The following is a 24815-nucleotide window of genomic DNA, read 5'->3' as shown; positions in this document are numbered from 1 at the left end:
TGACTGCCTCTCTTACATGAATGCCAGCCCAGTCTCTGGCTTCTTTACTATTCATTCCATCCAGGAAGGGCACACACCAACTGCAGAGGCTTCCTCAGCCTGAAAAAGGATTTTTAAACCCAAAAGCTTGCTAAAATTTTGTTTTTCCAACTATCTAGGTTGGTCTAATAAAAGATATCAGATTCATCCAAAGAACCTTGTCTGCCTATATCCTTAGACCAACACGGCTACAACCTACACCCCAGGCACATTAATGTTTTCATATTCAAAGACTAGTCTATCAATTCTCTGCGAGTGGCTCTTGTCTGTTTTCTAGTTTTGGCCTAGAAAACAACTATACACCTTTTTCTAGGTACATAAAAGGCTAGTCTAGGAACAAAATTGTTTTCTTGCATAAAAATACAGTTAGAGATTTGTGTAATATGAAACGAATGAAACACCATTATGAAAAAGCAAACAAAAGTGTGTGATATGCATAGAGTTTATTTAATATTCATTCAAGGTCTACAGTCATAATGCAATTCACTCATACTTTCCCTTGCAGGGAAATGTTTAAAAACCAATAATTTCAATATAACGTACATCTATGGTCAGGGTTTTGGTAACGCCGAGACCCTGCAGTATTTCAGGGAAGTTCACATGCAAACAGGAAGGTATATCCCTTTCTTCCCCACAAGGGATCAATAAGTGGTTAAAGGTGCACTATTTAGAATAAAAAGCCTATCCCTGATGGTTTACTTATTATTTGTAGTAAAGAAGTGCCCAATGATCTTAGTCAAGGCAGTGGCCCAACTGTTCTAGATGCCACAAGTCCAGGGGAAACAATTCCAACCTAACAAATTTCTCTTCAGATCATAAAACAATAGGATTATCAAATAACTCTTTTGTATTTTAATACCTGCACATTTATGCTCACAATTTCAATTTGAAAATGAAAAAAGATAGAAATCAGCCTGAGTTACTTAGCTTGCAGTAATTTTTCTGTTTGATAAACCATCCTCCCTCCCCTCCACCCCCGACTCTCTATGAATCCCTCAGTTTCTTGAAGGAACAGTGCATATTTAAACACATGTAAAGATTTAACATATTGACCTCACTTATATTTAAAAATTATTGCAAAGTTTACTACATTTTGCTAAGTTCTTCACTACCTTCAGTGTTGCTTAGACACATTCATCCAGTTCAGCACACACAGATGTATACCTGTCACACTGACTTCAGTACTAAATAAATCTATTTTGCACAAATGCTTGATTTTTATTCTTTTTTTGTTTAAATTTCTTTATTTTTCCCCATAAGACGATGAAAGCTTGTATATCTTTGTAGAATGTGAAAGAAAAACTAGTTTGAAAAGGAGTTTTTAAAGACCCCGCCTTTCAGTTTGTTCCCTATAAAAAGATAAAAAATAAAAACTGCACACCTCCCCCAAAACTCCTTCAGTTCTATACTCCAAGGTTAGCAGGGCATTGTTGCTTAAGGCAAAATACCATTAATAGTTCAGAAACACACTAGAGATACCAGTAAGCGCCCATATACCAAGGAAAGATGTGTGTTAAGGCATTTGAAGGGTTAATTATGCCATTATTACCAGAATAAGGCTTTTTCTTTCAAAGATCTTTTCTCATATAATTTTGTTTTATTCTATAGAAAGTAGCAGCAGCAAAAAGCACCCATATTTTTGGATGGCATAGAGCCTGGTTATGCTTATACAATCTAAACATGATATGGCATATAAAGTGTGGTTCTTTTCTAAAAGAAGTGATTCTATAAGCAGTGCTATAGGGTTATGTATTTCTTTATTAGTGCTTTCAAATCAGAATCATTCAGTTTGAACTGACATAAGCATTTGTTCTCTTAGAAATTTAATGTCAATTTGTGATCTAAATGTTAAACTCATATATTATTAATATGAATTTCAGAGCAACAGACTCAAATATTCTTGATGTTCAACTGAAGTCTTTGTCTCCCCCAGCTCAAATTCTAAAATGTTCATTACTAGAATGAGTAAGAAGCTGGAAACAGGCTTTTATTAAAGTAAGAAGATAGAATACTGAGTTCAGACAAACTTGCTGTTTAAGAAAGTGATATTTCTTATATAGACTTGTTTTTCAAAGCAGAACCATGTTTTTAAAATAAGAATGTAATAAACTAAGATTTTTAATTGTTACCAGTTATGCTCATTTATGATTAGGAAGTTGGTAACATTTATTACAAAAGTAGCTATATCCGTTCATTATATGTTAATGAAGCATTTTAAAATAGTCTTACTTTTTAGGAGTTTGCACTTATGCTCATATATAGATATACATTTAAACAACTTCAGGATCCAGAAATATCCACAGGAGAAATAATTTATAAATTTCAGCCATATAAACTCTTCTATATACATATATTTAAAAGACCAAGATCTGCTGAAGTTTGCTAATCCTCACCTTAGCTTTAGGACTCATTAATATTTTGCCATTTTACTGACTTACCGTTTCCAAATCTCTCTTGTCAGTAATGTTGTAGATTATGCAGTGAAAACATGTACCTGCTACAACAATTAATCAATTTAAACAATGTATTTTTTTGCACATCTTTCTATATAAATTCCTTGAAAATAGTTTGCATAATCCTGCATAAATACTAAAGCTTTACATCAATTAAAGAACATTTGACAGATTTAAAAACCATCATCTTTGCTCAAATTATTCCTGTTTTATGTCTAAAATAATTCCATTAACCAGAAACCAAAAGTTGACTACCTAGACAGATGATTCATTTAATTATGCAAATAACAACTCAAAACCCTTTATACCAAACAATAAAAAGACTATAAAACACTATACAAACTCAACGTGTCTACTAAATAGACATTTTTGCACAACCCAATTTCAAAAAAACCTTTCTAACAAAAGCCTGGTAAGTCTGCATGCAGGTAAATGTTAAATTTAACTTTGAGAAACGTTTGTTGTTTTTTTTCCTTCTTTGGAAAACCTAAGCAGCATAATTTGTTTCTCTACTTGTTTAAGCTTACGTGCAACTATCTGTTTTAAACATGTTATATCATTGGTCCAGCGGTCACGGAGCGAACTTACTTTCCTATAGAAAGACGGGGGAAATATTTACAAATATTTAATACAAAACATTGCCTTAACAGGAGTGGTCTGGTTCCAATTATTACCCAGCAAAACAGCCTGGTTAAGAATTTGTTAATTAGAATGAGAACAGAAGCAAGAGATGGATGGTGCAAAGAAGTTGTATGGGAAGAAAGATTAGAGATCACACCAGCAATGGGAGCCAAGAAGAAAGAGAACCAAACAATATCGTGGGAGAAAGGAAGGGCAGAGACACAAATTGGAAGAGAGAACAGAAAGAATAGGGAACTGTTTGCAAAAGAACTGGACTGAAGTGTTACTTCAACTGTTGACCTATGTAGGTAACGGCGGGGGTTTCTTTTGTTAGTTGTTTTGTTTGTTTGTTTTGGGGGGGTGTTATATGTAATCTAATGAGCAGTGGTCCTGCATTCTATAAATTGTATTTCAGGCTTATGGCATTACTTATTGATAATCTACAAAACCTCATTCACTTTGACGGAAAGCTACTGTTTCTACTGACAATTTTTCAAAATATCATTATTTTAATAATAGCTTGGGCAACGGGCCTGTACAAATTAGTGCCAGTGGGTTTCCTCACCCCCCCAATTTATCCCATGCCGAGCAAGTTAATAGGTGGTATGATGTCTTCAGTGAAATCTCACAAACTGAGGCACTACGCATGGAGCACGTAGGTATAAATGTTAAATAATGTCTTAAGATGGAAGATAGTTCACCCTGCAAAACACTATTTTTAACCCAGATTTCTTTATACTTTAAACTTATGAAAACGAGTTAAGCAACATGAATTTAATTTACTATTTAAATTGCAACGTGTTTTACATTTAAGAGCATGTTTTGTAGCACAGCAACAAAGTTTGATGTAGTATTTATTATAATTAAATTATTTTTATAACCTGCAATCATTTTCAGATTAAATACAAATTCACCTTTTAAAACAATCACCCTTAGTAGAAAACATGATCACACAATTTGGGGAAAAATATAAAAGTATGACTAAAACCCCTATGTATCTTAGCATGTGACATCAAAAAGACCATTTTATTACATTTATGCACACATTATTAATTTCTCCTCTAAGACAGACTTGGGACATTCTTAGTTATTTTCTCCCTTACATATTTCTTATCACAAGGAAGTTTAAAAATCCAATTGGCAATCAAATTTCTAAACAAGTAAGACTGGAATTGTGAACAAGGCAGCTATATAATGCAGAAGTCTCAGAATAGGTCACTATAAGAACTGAAACCGTATTAAAAAGCTAGATTGAGTCGATCTAATCAGTAAATATCAGAGAAAAATGGTCACTTTTAAATAATGCAAAGCACTATTCAAGATGATTATTTCTGTAGCATCAACACATGGTGGGGAGGGGATGAGGAAGAAAAACATGCAATGAAGTTCTTTTCGATTGTTGTGATCACACTTTAGGGTAATACCAATTCCAGGGTCTCTGTCCATCTTCGTCACTGAAAAACTGCCGAAACTTCAGCACATTCACATTGGATGAGCAACCTAAACAACTTCAGGGACCTTTTCTCTACTACAAAGGGTTTGTACTATTTCCTGCAAAGCATACCAGTTTTACAAGAGTGTCAACTAACTTTGCAGTCCATAGCACTGCCTTTCAATTTACCAGAAAGTTACAGATTTAATTCTAGAAGATCAAAATCACAATCTATTTAGAAAAGATAAATCAAAACTGTCACTTTTACTTTGTCCATATAAAATTTGACAAGTATTTTTGTACTCAATCACAGTAACATGGTCAAATGTGCTCTGAAAATATTTCTTTTGCAGAATTGAAGAGAGATGTTGCATCTTAATCTTTTCAAATACAAACATGAAAAAACCCTCATTAAGACACACGCCTTTACAAGAGCCATCAAAACAAACTACTTTTCCTTCCTCCTTGAACCCACCAATACCAGTAGTGTCTCACCAATTTATTCTTACAAACAAAAATAGTCTACAAGGACAGAAAAATATCTTAGTACTGGTAAACTATAAAGTAATTAAATCATATACCATGTACCCCAGTAGCTAGTCTTAGCAGGCTTTACGTAGTTATTTTTAACCTATATGCAACAGAAAAAAAGAAAATTCTTGTATGCTTTTTTTGATTTCTGTTTCAGAAGGCAACATCATTCTTATACATGAATCATGTACCATCTTCTAGTACAGTACACTTGGCTGGTAGTTCCCAGGGTGAAGTCTATTGCCAGCAATGGACCCACTGGTAATAGTAAGTATCCAGGAATTATATCAAATCTAAGGTGAAGTTTCGAATAACTTCAAGAGCTCCTGCATCAAAACCACACACGTCCAACATGCCTGTATCATCTGGATCTGCGATGGTAAAACCATTTGATGTCATTCCACAAACGATCAGTTTTGCTGGAATGCTCATCTTCTACAGGCAGAAAGGAAAGCAAATAAAACACTTTGAGAATGTATACCTATACAGCAAATTAATAATTATCTGGAAATAAATTATGTTGTCCTTACACCAGCAAAACTCGACCTGAGAAAGCACACTGCTGAAAGCCAGAGATTCCCCAAGCAAAGACTTCAAAATCTGGCCCTTGGTATTTTTTTAAACCAGACCTCAGTCTGATATCAATAAAACTGAGGTAACTGCAATATGTTGCCTTTAAGTACCACAGAAGACATATAGATAGGCATAAATCTTATAAATGTACTTCTAAGCAGGCCAGCTAATATAAAATATAGCCTAAATTAAATGTAAATGTTTAAGGGTCTATCATTATCAGTCATGACCATCATATCATCTATCAAGTGGGTAAGAACAAATTTATGTCTAAAAAAAGAATTCTCAGCCACGAATTTGTCCTTTCCCACCAGCTTCCTAACTTAGTTTGGGCAGGTTGTTCAAGATACCCATCTCAGTTTCACACTCCTGCATAAGAGAGAGTGATGGTTACTTAACAAGGATATGGAGAGGAGTAACTCTTAATTTATTTGTGTTTGTAAAACATTTTTACACCCTTATCTGTAACAGTTGCATAAAAGCACAAGGTGTTAAATGAGAAAGGTATACAGGTATATATATCACTTGGGATATCAAAAGATTATGTTCAGAATTTGAATAAAGTTTTGTTGCACGGGAAAATATTTACAAAAGTTATTCTTCAATTTCAATTCACTTCAAGTCAAATGTCACTTCAGGTGGAATCAGGAGGAGAAAACTCAGAGCTCATGAGATCAGCAGAATTGCTGAGCACTAGTAGCATGCAGAGCTCATAACTTCAGTAGCCTCCCTTCTGGAAAGAAAATAAACTCCGACTTCAATAGATTTGCATTCCTGTGGCACTACTTTCTTTGCAGGCTCCCATAATTTCACTCGGGTGGCTTATGTGTATATTGCTCTGTGCTTTGCTAACGCATTCAGTTCCACTGCAGAGCAGGGAGGAAAACCGGAATTTCACTTGTTTTGCTTGAAGAGAATCCCCACTGCTAAAAGGAACTCTCAGCAGGTAGCAGCAGGAGTTTATAAATTCGCTGAATACCAGATACATTAACTATCATTACAAAAACTTAAATGCAGGACATTAGTATCAAGCCATCAATACTGATGATGGAAAATCACGTGCAAGTAATTCTAGTCCTTATTGCTTTTTTAAAATATGTTTATTTGTAAGTAATGCTGTTAATTTCTGCCTCAATATATAGAGATTCTAATACTTTTTCAGCAAAATAAAGCCTAATACATTTTATTTCACAAAACCACAACTATTCCTCTCTTTAAAAGAACCCTCTGAACACTATTTCACTAACTATTGGTGCTGTATCATTTTACAAAAGAATATTTACCTCTCTGTATTTCCTCAAAGCAACTGCAGGGTGAATCTCTCCAAAGTATGTCTCATTATCAGTAAAAACAATGAAAACATCAGCAGCTGTGTTAGTCTTTTCAGCCCATATCATTGGGAGAGCACAATCAGTGGCACCCATCTCAATCTAAAAATACATACAAATATTATGAACTTCACTGTAAAATTCTGGAAATGTCAAAGTAATCTAAAAACAGAAAAACAAAACTTAAGAAACCTCCCAATCTCTGCTTACGAAAGTTACCATTCATTGGACCAATTTTCTACTGACATTAACTGTACAGTTATGGAAATAAATATGTTAAACGATATGTGACACTTGATAAACTGAGCTTAAAAGGTTTTTTTTTTCCTTTAGTGACAAAGAAACAAAATTGTAAGTAAGCAGAGAAACAAAGTATAGTAAAACAATAAGCAATAAGTTAATATAGCAAGAACAATTAAAAAACACCAACACAACCTCTCATGACTAAAACAGTCTGTGAAACTCTCTTCCCAAAGATTAAGAACAACATAAATAGGTTCTACCCTGCAATACAAAATGCATGTCATTGATGTTAACGAAGCTCTGGTCTATTTGTGCAAATTACACTGCAAGACTGAGGTTTAGAATTTGACTACTTATTAGGAAGCCAAGAACACCACTGCAGTGAGTTAGGTCCTTTCACTGAATTAGGTGGAACTTAGGATGTGCTAACTTCCCACAGCCTAATATAATGTATGGCATATATGTTATAAAGTACAATTTAGCAGCACTGAAAAAATAAGACTTAGGACAGTGCTGCAATTATAAAGAACTGACTATATTAAGATAATTGCTTATATATTGCTTTGAAGAAATAAAATATTATGTTCTGAGTAATATTATATGCAAAAGTATCCTGCATCTTCTTCATCCATTTTACCTCGCTTCCATCCATTTTTTTAAAGCTACTTATCTCAAGTTTATTTAGAGCAAAGTGACATGGAAAAAATGATCTAATTTACTGGACATGTTGCAAAAATAAACTAAGTGAGATATACCAAAGAAGGGTCACCGGGGGAAATAATATCCTATAAATAAAGACCTACCAAATTTGTAGCAGAAGTAGGGTGCTTGGCAGCTCTTTTAATCTTGCAGGCTTCCCCGTGCACCCCTCCACCGCTGCTTGGTGAAGGGGGCACGCTTGCCTCTAGCTCCTGATTGGTGGGGAAGCAAAAACTGTGGTTTTAACTATGGTGCCATTTTTGACTCCTGCCGCTGATTTCCCAAGGGTCCTGATCCTTGTTGCTGACTAGCAGGGAGGGAAAAACCACACCATGTTTAAAACCATGGTTTTCGCTTCCCTGCTGATCAAGAGGGAGCAGTGAGGCCCCTCTGCCAATCAAAGGTGGAGGGGAGGGAGGACAAAAAGGGGCACATGGGGGAAACGTAAGAGATTAAAGGAGCTACCATATACTCCACTTCTGCTGTGAATCTGGTAGGTTCCTATCTACAAAAAACAAAACATAGATTGAAGTCAATATTACAATTAATTATGAAAATAACTATGGCTGATTCCGATCCGACTACCGATCTGCAGTCCAGCAGCATAGAAAGCACCGTCCAGCAGGTAAGTCTGTTAGAGGAGCAGTGTGGGGCTGGGGCCGAGGCAGGGGCAGGCGCGGCACAACCAGGGTGGGGCAGGGCAGGGCAGGGCACGGCACGGAATGAAGACGGCAGCTTGACCTGCGGTGTGGCTTCCGCCACTGCGCACATCCCAAGGGGAAGCATGGGGGGCACATGCCCCCCTCAGATCTGTGTGCGGGGCAAGGGCAGGCTGCCCATTGTGGGCTTAGGGCCTGTGCTACTCCAGCCTCTTCATGGTGGCTGTGCTTGGGCCGAATGCGGTGGGCAGTGGCTGCAGTGCTGAGAGGGAAGCGAAAGGGTGGGGCAAGAGCCACCCCAAAATTCGCCGTACCCCAACCTCCCAGCACCACTACTGCACACCCCGCCCCAAGAGCAACCAGTGGGAAGAGACTAGAGCAGCCCCAGTCCCAAGTGCACAGCAGGCAGCCCGCTCTCGCCCCAGATATGGAGGGCACATTGTTGTATTGCAGTAGCTATAATTGCTTTAATTACTTATATTGCTATCTTTTATAATTAATTATTTAGCCATTAAGATAAAGTTAATCTTGTTACGATATACTTCCCATAATATTTTAATCAGTCATTATTGTTCTGGAATTAACCATCTATTTAAAATTTCCTATTGCTTAGCATAAATATATTTGACCTATTGGTCTCATGATTTTAAAACTTAAATTTGGTATAGAAAAATGCTTATGTAAGGTCTGTGGTATGTCTGGCATGTTTGACAAGGGGTAATGAAAGAAGGAATGATGTATGTATGTGACAATGTGAAGGAAGACAGTCCTCTCGCAGCAGGTGAAAATAGGTTTCTGTGGTTTAACAGTTAAAGGTTGCAGTGATGTAGAGTCAGCAGTTAAGGATTACCAAATACTAAATCATGCCTTCACCCCGATGGCTGAAGACTACAAGCAGTGACCCTGCTGAAGATTGCAAACTGGAAATCTGGAAGATCACGTCCTACCAATATGCCTGTCAACATAACAAGGAAGATGACCTTCGCGTCTGACTCAGCGGAATCCATAGGCATTTATGGACAGCTATCGCTATGAAGAATGAACACAAAGAAAAGACTTTGGATGTCCAGCACGAAAAAGTGCTGGACACATCCAACAAGACCTGACTCCATTCCTTGTCATCAGTCCGGCTGGCCACCAGACTAACCCAAGCATCTTTAGAACTTGGTAACCTTAACCTTTGCAGGACTGTCTATCTGTGTGTGTGTTTAGTTTTTCATATGAATGAATGAATGAATGAATGTGTATGGGAATGAGTGAAGCAGATAACCTTACTGGGGTTTTTTTATTCTTTTCATGCTGTGTGTTTTATGTTTTAACAAATGTGTTGTTGTGCCTTATCCCCTGAGAAGATTCCTAACTGGTTTTAATTCACACTGTATGCCCTGTGCGGACAACATGCCCCCATTGCCTCCCCTGGGGATGTGGGGAGCAGAAGGAGCCACCTCCTGGACAAGCTGTTGACTCAGTCCTGTGCCCCGTCCCACCCCAGCTGAGCAGCGCCTGCCCTAGCCTCACTCCCTCCCTCACTGTGGGGGCGCCTCGATCTGCCCCCACACCCTTTCCCTGCAACAGACTTGCCAGCCAGCTACTGCTCTCCAGGCTGGCAGGCTGCACTCCTGGCCACGTGCATGCTGCGGCTGTGTGCATACATGCGGCATTTATCCGTGACATTATCAGTCACATCAGCCAAAAAAAAGCCGACTGCTGATAATGCCAAATTTCCTTTTGTTGGTGCCGATACAATATGGACTGATGTATCAGTGCACCTCTAAGTCATTTTCATGATTGTCAAAAATGAAGAAACAATTTATCATCATCACCACTCCCACCACAGTCTAAGAGAAGTAAAAGTTTTTACATACTGTAGACATTTCCTCTAATACTTGAGGTAATGTCATGTCTACTGTCACTGGACAGGGGACAATTTCATGTGAAAAGGCAACAATATGGGAATCTCTCTCAGTACGTGCAACAACCTAGGAATAAAAAAAAATAAAAAATTCAAACATTGCAATAATAACAATTTGCAATACATGTACATGTTTAGCCATTCAAATTAGTGTCTAATGAACATACAAAACACCCAAATACCAAATTACATCCACCATATGGATATGCTGCAAACCCAAGCCCAAAGTAGCAGATGGATCCAAGATATCCCAAAGGAGGGCACAGAAGCAGTAACCCACACTGCAGGGGTGTCTGCATCCCCTGTAATGCCAACCCTCTCCCTGCCAGCACTACATGAGCCTCCAGGAACTTTTTAAATCCTACTCCCGTTACCCTTCATGCTCAGAGGCGTGTCTCCTCCCCATCTCTTCTGCCCCTCCTTCACCTACCACACTGCTGCTTTCCCTGATGTCCCAAGGGAAGCTCCAGAAACCCTTATGCCTGCCCCAGCCAAGCTGCAAAAGGGCTGGGCTCAGCTGGGGCTACAGGCCAGACTGCAGCAACTAAGATGGATTGGGGGGGTGGGGTGGGAAGGTTCTGCCCCTCCCCACCCCACATATGCCTGCTCCTAAGGGACAAGGCAGGGAGGGGGAAAACTGTTCTGCCACTGTGTTGTTGCTACTACCCCATCTGCAGTTGAGCACAGCCCCTCATAGCCTGGCTGAGGCAGGCAGAAGCACCTTTGGAGTATTCCTGTCCCAGGGACAGTGGCAAAAGCAGCAGCAGGTAGAAAGCAAAGTGGAGGGGAGGTGCTTCTCAGCATCAAGGGTTAGGGGTGAAGGAAGGGTTCACCTGCTTTAAAGGATCTGAGGAAAGGAAGGATAGAGAGCAGCAGAGTAAGGACCCTGGCCTACAAAAAAAGAAGACTTCAATTCACTCACGGAATTCATGGGCACGATCCCCTGGGAACTCATGGGCACGATTCCCCTGAGGGGAATACAGGTCCAAGACAGCTGGTTGTACTTCAAAGAAGCCTTACTGAGAGTGCAGGAACAACCCATCTTGATGTGTAGGAAGACTAGCAAACATGGCAGAAGACCAGCTTGGCTGAGCAGGGAACTTTTCAGTAAAGTATATCTCAAAAAGGAAGCTTATAAGAAGTGGAAACTTGGACAAATAACTGGGAAAGATATAAGTGCACTGCTCAGGCATGCTGGGATGAAGTCAGGAAGGCCAAGGCACAACTGGAGTTGCAGCTAGCAAGGGATATGAAGAGTAAAAAGAAGGGTTTCTACAAGTATGTCAGTAGCAAGAGGAGGATCAAGGAAAGTGTGGGTCCTTTCTGAGTGGAGGAGGCAACGTTGCGACAGAGGATGCAGAAAAGGCTGAAGTGGTTCACTGCCTTCTTCTCTTCAGTCTTCACAGGCAACGTCAGCTCCCAGACTAACTAACGCATGAGGCAGCATGGTATTGGGAGCAGGCAAGCAGCCCTCAGTGGTGAAAGAACAGGTTAGGGACTACTTAGAAAAGCTGGATGTGTATAAGCCTACGGGGCTGGATAGGATGCACCCGTGGGTGCTGAGGGAGTTGGCTGATGTGAGTGCAGAGCCACTGGCCATCATCTTTGAAAACTCATGGTGACCAAGAGGGGTCCCAGATAATTGGAAAAGGGCAAGCATAGTGCCCATATTTAAGAAAGGGAAGAAGGATGATCCAGGGAACTACAGACTAGTCAGCCTGACCTCAGTCCCTGGAAAAATCATGGAGCAGATCTTCAAGGAATCCATTTCTAAGCAGTTGAAGAAGAACAAGGTGATTAGGAACAGTAAGAATGGATTCACCAGGGGCAAGTCATGCCTGACCAACCTGATTGCTTTCTATGATGAGGTGACTGGCTCCGTGGATGCAGGGAGACTGGTGGATGTGGTGTACCTTGATTTTAGCAAGGCTTTTGATAAGGGAACTGGGCTTATTTAATCTAGAGAAGAGAAGACTGAGAGGGGATGTGATAGCAGCCTTCAACTACCTGAAGGAGTGTTTGAAAGAGGATGGAGCTAGACTGTTCCCAGTGGTGGCAGATGACAGAACAAGGAGCAATGGTTTCAAGTTGTAGCAAGGGAAGTTTAGGTTAGATATTAGGAAGAATTTTCTCGCTCAGAGGGTAGTTAAACACTGGAACAGGTTACCCAGAGAGGTGGTGGAAGCTCCATTCTTGGAGGTTTTGAAACCAGACAAAGTTTTAGCTGGGATGATCTAGTTGAGGATGGTCTTGCTTTGAGCAGGGGGTTGGACTAAATGACCTCTGGAAGTCCCTTCCAACCCTAATGTTCTATGATTCTACGTCTTAAACGTTTTCAGAGACTCCCATGTTGTACTTCATTCCAAAAAGGGAGATGCAGCTGCACCACTGTACTCCCTCTGGATCAACCAACCCCTAACAAAGCAAGGTTAATACCTGGACTCAATGCTGCCTTTACAAAGCTCCCCACATTCTTCTACATCCTGTAAAGATCTTAAGTAAATAATTGGGAAGTCTAATCACTCATTCTCTCTCTACACACACACCCACACTTAGCTTTTAGCTTCCATTTGTAAAACTTGATTTTTTTTTCTGTTCACCCTGTTAAGGGAAACTACTATATTTTTAAATGCAGAAAAGGTCTGTAACTTAAACACAAAACTAATTTAAAGTTCAAATTTACAAAAAGGCAAAACAAAAACTGCTGCCTCTAACACACAGAAAAAAAAATCTGTCAGCACAGGTTTTAACTCATCCCATAAAAAAAAAAAAAGGGAAACTTTTTAAAACCTTAAACGCAAAAGGTTACATAATTTAGCCTCAAAAACAGATGCTCACAGTCTTCCTATATTAAAATTCCAATTAAGTCAGGGGTAGGAAATTATTTGGGTGCAGGCGATATTTGATGAGGTGCTTAGGATAGATATTAGGAAGAATTAGAATAAATACATAGAACAAACAAAAGTAGCCTGAAGACTGCCCGATTATGGTAGGGACCAGCTTAGTACAATGCTTACTCTTATTGAATCTGGTTACTTACTAAAAGCCTCATGGACATAAAAGGACCTGCAGGAGGGCTGGTATAGGAGCCACTTTCAGTGCATCAAGCACAGATTTCCCCAGTGAGGTAGAAACATCTAGTGGCAACTTTCAAAGTAAGAAGAGCAATGAGAACTACCTCAGCACACTGGACTGTGAATGGTAAAGAATTCAGGACAATTAATCCAACTAATCAATTTCTTACCATACACATTGCTGCAGCAACTGTACTAGCATCTAACACACTACCAAGAACTTTCTGTGACATGGAACCACTGACATCAACTGCAAGTATGAAGCGCTTTCCTGTTGGTTCTACCACCTAAAATGGAAAAAGAAATACCGTAAATCCACATTTTGCTATGTATATGCATTTTTTAGTTCTCTCAACTAATTTAATCCATCAATACATTTAAAAGCAATTCAGGAAGTCAAATTATTTCCTCTTCTCTTTTTAGAGCAATATCAATCTGTTTTAAAAAGCAAACCCACAGCTATTAAAACAGATACTAGATAGCCTGTCACCCCCCCAAAAAAAATCCTTCTAACCTTTCAAATTAGGGGTGCATCAACAGAGATTTTTTGGGCCGATACTGATGGCCAATTTTTAGCAAGCCATAACGGCCAATAATGATCCAATTCCAAAATGCAGCCAGGCAGCGTGGGGAGAGGTGTCTGACTGATAAGTCTGTTATGAGGAACAGGGGTGAAGGAAGATGCGTTGGGGGGGGGCAGATAGAGGCCCTCACGGTAAGGGAGAGGGTGGGGCAGGTGCTGCACAGCCAGGGTGAAGCAGGGCAGGGGCCTGGTGAGGGACGGACCTACGATCGCCATGTCTGGGAGTGCAAGGAGAGTGCAGCTCCTATCACTGCGCATACCCCAGGACGGCATTGGGGGGGGAGGGGGGGGTGCGTGCTTCGATTGTGGGCTGCTTGGGGCAGCGCCAGGCTCTTCCCAGTGGGTAACCAGTAACAGCCTCTACATTAGGTAAAACTGTTACTTCACAGTAAGCTACAAAAACATGAAACCTAAATTAGCATAAAGTATATTAGTACACTTTACCCCTTATTCTTTTTTCTAGATTGGGTAAAGTTCTCTCATAGAGGCTTACATGGTCTGTTTGCTTCTTGTTTACATGAACATTGTTAGGTCGTAAATCTAGACCCTTAGCGCATGTGTCCCCCAAAAGCTTATGATGTTTTAAAATATTCTAGCCTTACAATTTCTTTAACAAGAGTTAGTCATGAATGGGCCATTACCTTGAATGTTTTGTAAAATGAAGCATCAAGAGCCTCTAAAATATCCCCATCAGGACGCCACTGAAGCTTGCCCCGGATTCCACGTTCTCCTTTATAGGTCTCTAATGCAACCAAAATGTGGAATGGATGTATTCGAGCCTACAAGGAAAACATATCAAGGAGCCAAGGTTTAAAAATACATGGAAGGTTGTAATTTTTTTTTTTTTTTTTTAATACAGAACAGACAACACATCAGGTAAATTATGGTTGCAATTTTCTGATTATTTTATTACCGGTTCAAGTTTTAAAAAAATAATATAGCCACTCATCCACAAATGAACACAAAATCATAACATGCCATTTTTACCCGTAGCCAAGAGAACAAACCCTCTGGCCCATCCCAATTACAGTTCAAACCCCTTTCAAATCTGAAGAGTCCCATGGCTCTCAGCCTCACTTCATAAGTCCTATTCTCTTGTCCTCTGATCATGAGCCTGGCTCTCCTCTAGACTCTCTCAAGCTTCTCCACATCCTTCCTGAATTGTGGAGCCCAGAACTGGATGCAGTATTCCAGCTGCAGCTTCACCAAGGCTGAGTACAGCGGAAGAATGACATCCTGAGATTTACTTGAGAAGCATCTATGGATGCAAGCCAAAATATTGTTTGCTTTACCAGCTGCGACATCGCATTGGTGGCTCACGTTCATCTTGTGGTCAATCATGACCCCCAAGTCTCTTTCAGCAATGATGCTAGCAAGCATAGCACTGCTGTAGCACTCCCGAGGTGGAGTACCTTACCTTTTTTGGTATTGAACATCATCAGGTTTGTATCCACCCACTTACTAAGATTATCCAAGTCAGCCTGGATCATTAGCCTGTCCTCAGGTTTGGACGCTATGCCCCAAAGTTTAGTGTTATCAGCGAACTTAGCAAGCGCGCTTCTGACACCAATGTCCATATCGTTCATAAAGATGTTAAAGAGAACCGGTCCAAGGACAGAGCCTTGGGGGACACCACTGTTCATGGAGCACCATAATGATTCGCTACTATCAACCACTACTCTCTGGGTCCGACCTCAGAGCCAATTTCCCAGCCATCGGACTGTGGTGTAGCTGAGGCCACAGTTGACTAATTTTTCCATGAGGTCATGGCACACTAGATCAAAGCTTTTTTAAAGTCCACATATATGACATCAATCTCTTCTCCCTTGTCCAGGTGATATGTCACCTGGTCATGGAAGGAGATGAGATTGGTCAAGCAAGACCTACCCGTGACAAACCCGTGCTGGCTATCCCTCAGGATGTTGCCCTCAGCCAGCTTATCCAGTAGGGTCTCCTTGATAATTTTCTCCAGAATCTTCCCGCGGATTGAGGTCAAACTGACTGGCCTGTAATTCTTGGGATCTACTTTCTGCCCTTTCTTTATGATGGGTACCACATTGGCCTTCTTCCAGTCTTCAGGTACTTCACCCGAGTGCCACGAGTTTTCAAATATTTTTACCAATGGTTGGACTATGACATCTGCCACCTCCTTGACTACTATAGGGTGTAATCTGCCAGGACCAGCTGACTTGAAGGTGTCCAGCCTCTCTAGGTGATCCTTTACCAGATCAACACCAATCCTGGGTATAAATACACTCTCATCCTGGCCGTTCCGCGTCTTGCTAGGCACGGTGGTCCCACTGGACTGACGAAAGACCAACGTGAAGTACCCGTTAAGCAGATTGGCCTTTTCCTGGGTGTTGGTTATCAGCTGTCCCATTTCGTAATAACCTAGACACCTTCTGTCCCTGCCTCCATCTCCCACGGGAGGGAGTTTATTCCACAGTCTGGACACCCTGACTGTGAAGGAGTTTTTCCTGGAATTGAGCCTGAAGCAGCCTTCCAGGAGTTCGTATCCATTGCTCCTGGTTTTCCCCAGGGGTGCCCTAGTGAACAGCTGTTCACCCAGTTCTTGATGTACTCCCGATGTAGCAGTAAGCTGCAACCAAGTCCCCTCTCAGTGTTCTCTTCTGTAGGCTGTAGAGGCCCAAGTTCCTCAGCCTCTTCTCGTATGGATTGTCTTGTAAGTCCCTGATCATACCTGTGGCTCTTCTCTGGACCCTCTCAAGTTTTTCCACATCTTTGTTCAAGCACGGCGTCCAGAACTGGATGCGATACTCCAGCTGCGGTGTCACCAGTGTGGAGTAGATTTCATAGACATTAGGGCTGGAAGGGACCTCGGAGGATCATCGAGTCCAGCCCCCCGCCCAAAGGGCAGGAAGTCAGCTGGGGTCATAGGATCCCAGCAAGATAAGCATCCAGTTTCATCTTGAAGGTGTTCAATGAAGGTGCTTGAACCACCTCCGGTGGCAGGCTGTTCCAGACCTTGGGGGCTCGGACAGTAAAGAAATTCTTCCTTATGTCCAGCCTGAAACGATCTTGAAGTAGTTTGTGACCATTCGACCTCGTCATCCCTTGGGGCGCTCTGGTGAACAAACGTTCCCCCAGATACTGGTGGTCACCCCTGATAAACTTGTAGGTGGCCATCAGATAAGCAATATCAGTACAGTGGGAATATTGCTTCCTTAGTACAGCAAACAGTACAGTGGAAGTATTGCTTCCTTAGTTTTGCATGAGATGCAATGGTTAATGCATGCCAGCGTGTTGTTTGCCCTGCTGGCCACACCATCGCACTGCCATCTCATGTTCATGCGATGGTCGATCACTACATCTAGATCCCTTTCGGCCGTGGTGCAAGTCAAATTGTCGCCACTGCGCCTGTAGGTATGCTGGGGATTGTTTGTCCCCAGATGGAGCACCTTACACTTCTGAGTGTTAAACTTCATCTGGTTCCAGTCTGTCCAACTCTCCAGCCTGTCCAGGTCTGCCTGTATCTGCAACCTATCTTCTGGCCTGACCATGCTCCCACATAACATGATGTCATACTTGGCCAGCGAGCTTTTCACTCCCACATCCCAGTCACTGATGAAGACGTTTAAAAGAACCAGCCCAAGCACGGAGCCCTCAGGACACCACTGGCCACTTCTTGCCAGGACAATACAGATCCGTTCATGAGAACTCTCTAGGTTCTAGCATGCAGCCTGTTTTCCACCCACTGAACTGCTGAGCAGTTAAGCCCACAATCTTCCAATTTTTCCACAAAGATACCAAACCACACAAATACAAGCCTCAAGTGATAAAAACAGTTCATACCTTTTTTAGCATTTTCTCATTTTTCAGTCTTTCACATACTAGTGACACTTCTGGGCTTCCTGGTTCTAGTACTGAAATTGCTGTCATCTTTCCCAAATTCCTCAACATTGCAGTAAGGGGCATTTCCTGTAGCAACGCTTTCCATACCTCATATAAAAAAGAGAGGCAAAACTCAGTAAAGAATTCGTATCTTGTGTGTACATAAGACAAAGTAAAAATGTAAATATATATTAAAATGTTAAAACTATTAGACACATTTGTCTCATTTTAGATTAACTACTTATATAATTTCAAAACAGCCTTAAAATGTTTTCTTTGCAAAAAAAATAAATGGTTAGCAATTTAGACTTCATAAGAGGCACAAAATATTGCTTTATAAAACACTAGCTTGTATGATACTATTCTAATTTACCCACCTCTTTAGATTTCAAATGGTTTGTTGGGAGATGCTCCCTAACTAAACTATACTCTTCAATCAAATGAATAACCTCCAATTCATCTTTTGTGCGTTTTACTTTTTCCACTGCTTCCAGATATTTTAAGAGTTTTTCAGTCTCAACAGAAAGTGCCTTCTCTTTATATGTGTCTTGAACTTCCTTCCATCCCTTGGTGATATATTTAGTGAGTATAGCAATTCCTATTGAAAAAGAAAAATATTTTGTATTCAAGATTATGGTGAAGTATTAGAGCTTTTAGTAGACCTTGTACATATACTAGTTAGAAGCATACTAAGGTTTCACTTCTCTAAATTTAGGAGACTGAAATACATTAACAGGTATAATTCACAATCTGTGCTCTTAACATCTCTACCCTCTTTGACACAAAACACTTAAGTATGAAGAATACAAGGAAAAACCTGCTCAGAAAATGCAATGAAAAGTCGATGTCCAATTTGCAGCTTATATATATTATGTTTACCCCAAGTTCCATGCAGCAGAGTATTCTCAGGTTGCCTGTGCTTTTCATTTGTAAAACTAGGGTTTTTTATAACTTAAGGGGAGGCATACAACTAAGATCACGGTCAAATCTAAATTGCACACAACATATCTAGTTGAATAATGAAAAATAAGTGTATTAATAAAATCTTCCAACTGATATGAAAAAAGAAAAAAAATTGTAAGCACTATTCAACCCAGCCTTGACAGCAACAAGACAAGTAATAAGAAACTGGCTTTATTCTTGAAGAGTGAAGATATATGGGCCACCTTTTGTAGTCTTCTCTAATCTGTAAGATACCATCAGGAGACACCATCACGCCAAAATGACATTTAAGCTTCCAAGACACAGACATGCAAGAAACAGATTTACAAGACTGCATACTGTTTTTACTAAAGATTAATAAAATACTGTTACCTTCATTAGCAGGTTTTAGATGGGACAACCTCAGAAGGTCTTTATGAGACCAGCCATTCCTTTGTTTATATTTTGTAACTGCTAGAGCAAGAGCCATGCCATTCTTCCCATTATACCAGTCTGCAACAGCTTTTCTCAGGGCACGACCCCACATGCCACATTTCATCCCCTCCTTCAGATCCTTTTTAAACTGGATAAGAGTAAAGAGATGGGTTGGTATGCGGCACACTTCAGAAATAGCCTTAAACGCCGCTTGTTTAGTTTTTGCATCAGAGCACTGCGAACAAACTGCTAGAGCAAAAAGCAATGGTTCCTGTTTTGCTGTCCTGCCTTCTATGCTGAACGTCTTTATTTCCTGTACCACATCACAGCCTTTGCCATCTTCAATCAATCTTATTAGAGCTTCTGTATTTTCAAAGCCCAGTTTCTTCTCCCCGATATAGTAAGTGCCACCTTCTGAACCAAAACACAAAAAACGGTGCAGTCTGTTCATATCAGTGACCTGCCATACATAGCCACCTTCTGAGTTTTGCACCTGCTTCTCATTCAGAGGTTGCATTTGGCTTACTTCTTCCTCCATTGCTTATAATTTTAGGAAGCCTGCTGGAAAAAAGAGAGACAGTAAAGTTTTATTAAATATTAATGAGGAAATATGTTGGGCTTTTTTGGCTTTGATCAGTTTCAATGTAGATCTAAAGCCAAATGAGTACATCACATCAGAAACGCCTTATTTTTTCCTCCTATCTTTATTGTTAATCATGTAATGGAACAGCAGGAATGTAGTCCAGCAAATGCTTTATTAGTAAAGATGACCTTCAAAATATATTTTAAAAATCAGGTTGATGCCTTTTTCAGATTCCTGGGGCATGAAGAAATTGTGAAAGGATTTTGTGGTTAAAGTCTGTTCTCTCCCATCCAGCCAACTAATTTTGTTGGCTATCTTAAAGCATTTCATTGTGAATGCCAACTGCTGAAGGAATAGAGTAACTAAATCTTACAAATATGTCCTTTGTCAAAAATATGAGTAAGTCACCAATGTTAAATAAAGTTGGTGAAAAGAATAGCCACCTGACTGAAAACCTCCAACCTCTGCTGGTCAACTTCTACTTTCTCCATGCTTGTAACCATAGTGTCATCATTGCTCTCTAGGTAGGAGACAAAAATGTCCTGAATTTCTCTAGTATAAGAAGCTAATAAAATGGTGATTAATATTAGGAAGCAGAATTGTTAAAACCTCAGCTAAATAGAAAGGGCAGAAGGAAAACTGTAACAAATATGAAGGAAAAGTATACCTTTACATAAGATTCAAATATGTCCACCCTTTCCAATGAGGGCATAAAAACCACACAAACACACAAAAAAAAGCCCCCTAATTTTACATTTCTTTATTTCTAAAGGCTAAAAAGAGAAACAAAAAGCAAAGAAAGAATCCCAAACTTTCTGGGCCTTGTCTACACGCCATATGTAAGTAGACTACTGAAAAAGTCACTCTGAAGCATACCTAGTATTTTTATATTTCTAATCTCAATTGGAAGCATTAAGGGAAAAAAAGTTATATTCACGCCAAAAAAGTTATTTTTCAAAAAGTAAAAAAGAAAATCCAGCTACAGTGAAGTCAACCAAAAATAAAACTATATGCCAATGTAAATATACTGAAAAATAGAAATTAACAGCACTGAAAGGGAGCCTAAAGTGCAACTGAACCAGGGGTGGTCAGCCTGCAGCCCAAGTGCTACAAGTGGCATGACCAGTCTCTGTGCCTGGCACCCGGCAGATCAACACAGCAGCTGCTGATAGGGCAGGAAACAGAAAGCTGAGTAGATCAGGCAGGAAGCAGAAAACAGAGGAGATTGGGCCAGGAGTACAGAATAGGGAACAGAAAGCAGAGCAGCAGACTGGGCAGATGAAGGGGATCCAAATGGCACTTAAGGAGGGTGCAGAGCTAATTTGTGGCACACCTCCCAAAAAAGGTCAGTCCCCACTGAACTAAACAATTACAAGCAAGTATGTTTTTAATTAGCACATCAAAAAGGTCTCTCTGAGATACCAGGTGATCCACTAGAAATTTAGGGAAGAGACCCCCCCACCCTTCCTTCCAACAATTCTCTACAAAATGGTCTAACATGGGTGCTGAATCCCTGGCTTGCTGGCTAGATCTGACCCTTGGCAATACGTCATCCATCTCACGGAGCATCCCATGCTAGATTAGGTGTGGAGGTCAGTGCCAAGCCTGATCTCAGCCTATGCGATCAAACAGAGGTGGCCCAGGGCCCCCAGAGCCCAATCCCAGTGGTGAGGATAATCCAGTCCACGGACCTGCCCTGCAACCTTCATTTGCCCGCAGGGCCAGGAAGTTGAGCATTATTGGTCTAACACATAGTCTATTTGTGTACTATGGCATGTTATTATTAGGGTATTACATGTAATCGAGGCACTGAAACCATGTGTACATAGTTACTGTAGACTGGTGAAGCTAACATCTAAATGTGCAAAGATGGGTACAAGCATATAGATGTAATTACTTCGTAATTTTTGTTCCAGTGACCAACAACTACTAAATTCTTCAAAACTGCAATCCTTATGTAGCAAAACCCCCAGTTTTTTTTTTTTTAAATGCATTCCCTCCCCTGCCCCAACCATTTCTGATTTTTTCTTTCCCCCTCTAATCCCTATAGATAAGTATAAGTGAGCTAAGACATAGGATAAGCTTCAGCATTTTATTTTGGTAGCAAGTTGCATTTCTTTTGTTTTTTCTCCTTCTTTATAATTATTATGTTTATATTGATTTTTACTGTCCTATATTACTGTTTTACTAGTACTATATGATTTAGGCCTACATATGTAAGTTAGCATAAGTCTTGACAAGTTTCCATTTTGCTTGTCAAGTCTCCATCCTGTCCCCAGGCCCGGTTGTATAACCCATGACTCACACCTACCCCTCCTATGTAACTTGGTTCCTGAATGAATGGGGATGAATGAGCGTGCTTGAGAGACAATGGCAGTAGGTCTAAAAATAGCTCCCTCTGAATGACCGAACCATCAACACCAATACCCGGACCAAGGACCCGGCCCTTGGAACCACCCTCAGCATTCAAGAAACAAAAGATGAGGCAACCCACCATTGTGCAAAGGCTGCACATGCTCTGTAAGAACACCTGGAGCCCTCTGGAACAGGACTCACCTTGCCTGGACAGGCCCTCCCCATAGATCAGAGGTAGTCTGCTGCATAAAAGGCGGTAGTGAAGACTGACTCCTTGGGACGCCCTCTCCATCTAGACCAGCACCACGCCACACCACCTATCCACCCAGAGACCCTGCTGGCGACCCCCCTCTGGACAACACCTACTGGACAACAACCCCTTTCCAGCCTGGAGAGGTGGCCATCACCCCCCACCCCCTCTTCAACCAAGGACTTGCACTCTGCTTCTCTTCCATACCTGGACTCCAGCCCTTCCACTGAGTCTCTTTCTCCTGCTGCCATTGCGAGTGAGTGCGTGTGTGAGTGAGTGCGTGTGTGAAGCAATAACTTCATGGGGCTGTGTAGTGTGTTGTCTGTGTAATAAAACTGTTATTTGGACCCCTGAGTTGGGTTTTGCTTTATTATGGTTTGGCCCTGCTCTAATCTCTGCTCCTCGCCCCTCTAACTTCTGTCTCATCTCTCCCTCTCCTGCTTCTGGCTCACTGCCACCTCCAACACCTGTCCTGAGCTCCTCTCTGCCTCCAAACCCCTTGTTTCTTTGCCACTGTCTTATCCCCACTGCCTTTCCTTTTTCCCTTGAGCAACCAGGTTTCTGCCTCAGTTTCTTTCCTGGCTGTCTCCTCCTTGCCACCACTTATCTGCACCCTCTGCCCCCCAATATCTCAGCTATCTGCCTCAGTTTCCAGCCCCAGTCTAACTTAAGTTAACCCAAGCCTCAGTTCCTCAGCCAGCTTTTCTGTAGTCCAGCGGTTCTAATCCTGGTTCTGGCAACTTTCACTCCCTACACTAACTCTCTCACTCTTTCACCTGAACCTTCCCCCCAAGTATCCCAAGCACACACATACAAACTGTACCATCCAAGTTAGGAACTTGAATGTGTGTGTGTGGTATTGTGTGCATGATATATGAATTAGTACTCCTCCTGCTACCTGGAGGAGTAGTACCATACATATATTTTAGCATGCCTTCAGCATTATTGCATGAGTAGCTAAACTGAACGTACCAAATGAATTCATCCAAAGTGGCCAACTGATGCACTCAATATTATCATGGGAAGAAACTTTGTTTTGCCAGCACAACCTTCAAAAAGCCCATATTCAGTGCTTTTCTATCTACATTCAAGTAAATATGTTTTGGTTTTGACTCTTCTCCCTCAAACCTAGAACTCCAAAAAGGTGTTATTTCTGTTCAAAACCTCCAGTCTTCACAGATTTAAAGTTGGCAAATAACATATTTCTTTTCCAGCATACATGTGTAGATGACATACATCAAATCTAGCACCCAGAAAGCTAGTTCTTAACTTCTAATTAACCTTCTTTGTCATGACAACCTGAAATTCCTTTCTACAATAAAAAGAAAAATGCAGAGACAGTAAAAATCACTTTTGATTATTGTCAAAGCATACAAAATGGGTCACAATCTACAATAGTTTCCCTCTTCTAAAAAAAAAAAAAAAAAAAAAGTGTGTTCAAAATATAAATCCACAACAGCGTGTAGTTCTTACAGACAACACTTTCTTTCCTGTATGATGACAAATTTGTTAGACTTAAACCAAAATAACAGTAGACCATCTGCACTGATACCATTTTGTACACTTTTTTCTTTAGACTTAAATGTCACACACACTGAAAATAGCTAACGTGCCTAAAACTGTTACATACTGTTCTCTAGGAATGATTATAATTATTATTAACTTATTCTAGTAGTTTTTATAAATAGCACCCTTCCTTCTCAAGTCTCAAGGCATCGTTCCAAAGATAACTAGCTGATAGTAACGCACTGATTCTGATCGAAATCAATAACTACACATTTAGCAACAGCACCTAGAACTTGTAGCCTCGCCTCCCCCCCCCCCCGCGGGTCGCACAACGCCGCCCCGCCTCCCCCAGCTCCTTGCTGCGGGTGAAGCCGGTCGCCGTGCGGCAGGGGAGCGCGGCCGGCTCCGAGCCCCGCTTCTCCCGCCGGGCCGGGACCCGTGGCGCAGCCCGGGGTGCCCCGTGGAGGTGGCGCTGGCAGCCGCGAGGCCGAGCCCTACCTACGAGCTAGAGCCGGACCGGGGGGACGCGGCGGCAGGGGGGAACGGAGCAGTGTTGCTGTTGCTGCCGCCGGTTCGGGCTCTCGCTTCTCCTCGGACTTTGCTCAGGCTCAGCCGCTCCCTGACAGCCACCGCAGTCCCCGGATGGAACTCCGCCCTACACCCGGGTGGAGCCCTGTGCTCCGGATACACTTCTCTCCCACTTTCCGCGAGAGCCCGGCAGGCTTTAGCCTGAGCAAACAGCCGCACACTACCCGCATGGAGGCCT

General features: G+C 41.2%; 1 protein-coding gene across 4 annotated transcripts; it reads right to left on the bottom strand.

Moving 5' to 3' along the window:
• Nucleotides 1-465: 465 nt before the first annotated feature.
• Nucleotides 466-24813, bottom strand: RO60 (Ro60, Y RNA binding protein). 4 transcript variants are annotated; one of them, XM_059728404.1, is made up of 9 exons: nucleotides 24548-24813; nucleotides 19314-19916; nucleotides 18377-18597; nucleotides 17961-18107; nucleotides 14789-14926; nucleotides 13735-13851; nucleotides 10444-10557; nucleotides 6933-7079; nucleotides 466-5511 (listed from the first exon to the last, which is right to left on the bottom strand). In XM_059728404.1, exons 2-9 carry the CDS (start codon nucleotides 19891-19893, stop codon nucleotides 5359-5361), a joined length of 1617 nt encoding a protein of 538 aa, XP_059584387.1. In that variant the 5' UTR covers nucleotides 19894-19916; nucleotides 24548-24813; the 3' UTR covers nucleotides 466-5358. The 4 variants fall into 4 exon arrangements, with proteins under 4 accessions (XP_059584387.1, XP_059584388.1, XP_059584389.1 ...); XM_059728405.1 differs by having other exon boundaries at nucleotides 19314-19913; XM_059728406.1 differs by having other exon boundaries at nucleotides 24552-24813.
• Between the last annotated feature and the right edge of the window lie 2 nt (nucleotides 24814-24815).

The sequence above is a fragment of the Alligator mississippiensis genome, chromosome 5 (genome assembly GCF_030867095.1).
Source record: "Alligator mississippiensis isolate rAllMis1 chromosome 5, rAllMis1, whole genome shotgun sequence".
NCBI classification, from domain to species: domain Eukaryota; kingdom Metazoa; phylum Chordata; order Crocodylia; family Alligatoridae; genus Alligator; species Alligator mississippiensis.
Note: the sequence above shows the minus strand (reverse complement) of the source record. Positions and strands in the feature narration are given on the sequence as shown.

Bases quoted from the DNA above. Each gene is read 5' to 3' on its own strand.
- RO60 (XM_059728404.1), bottom strand. From the start codon at position 19,893: ATGGAGGAAGAAGTAAGCCAAATGCAACCTCTGAATGAGAAGCAGGTG. The intron at 13,852-14,788 runs GTAATGGCCCAT...TTTCCATTTTAG, and splicing joins CATTTTACAAAACATTCAAG to GTGGTAGAACCAACAGGAAA. The intron at 10,558-13,734 runs GTAAGAAATTGA...TTTTATTCCTAG, and splicing joins TTGCTGCAGCAATGTGTATG to GTTGTTGCACGTACTGAGAG.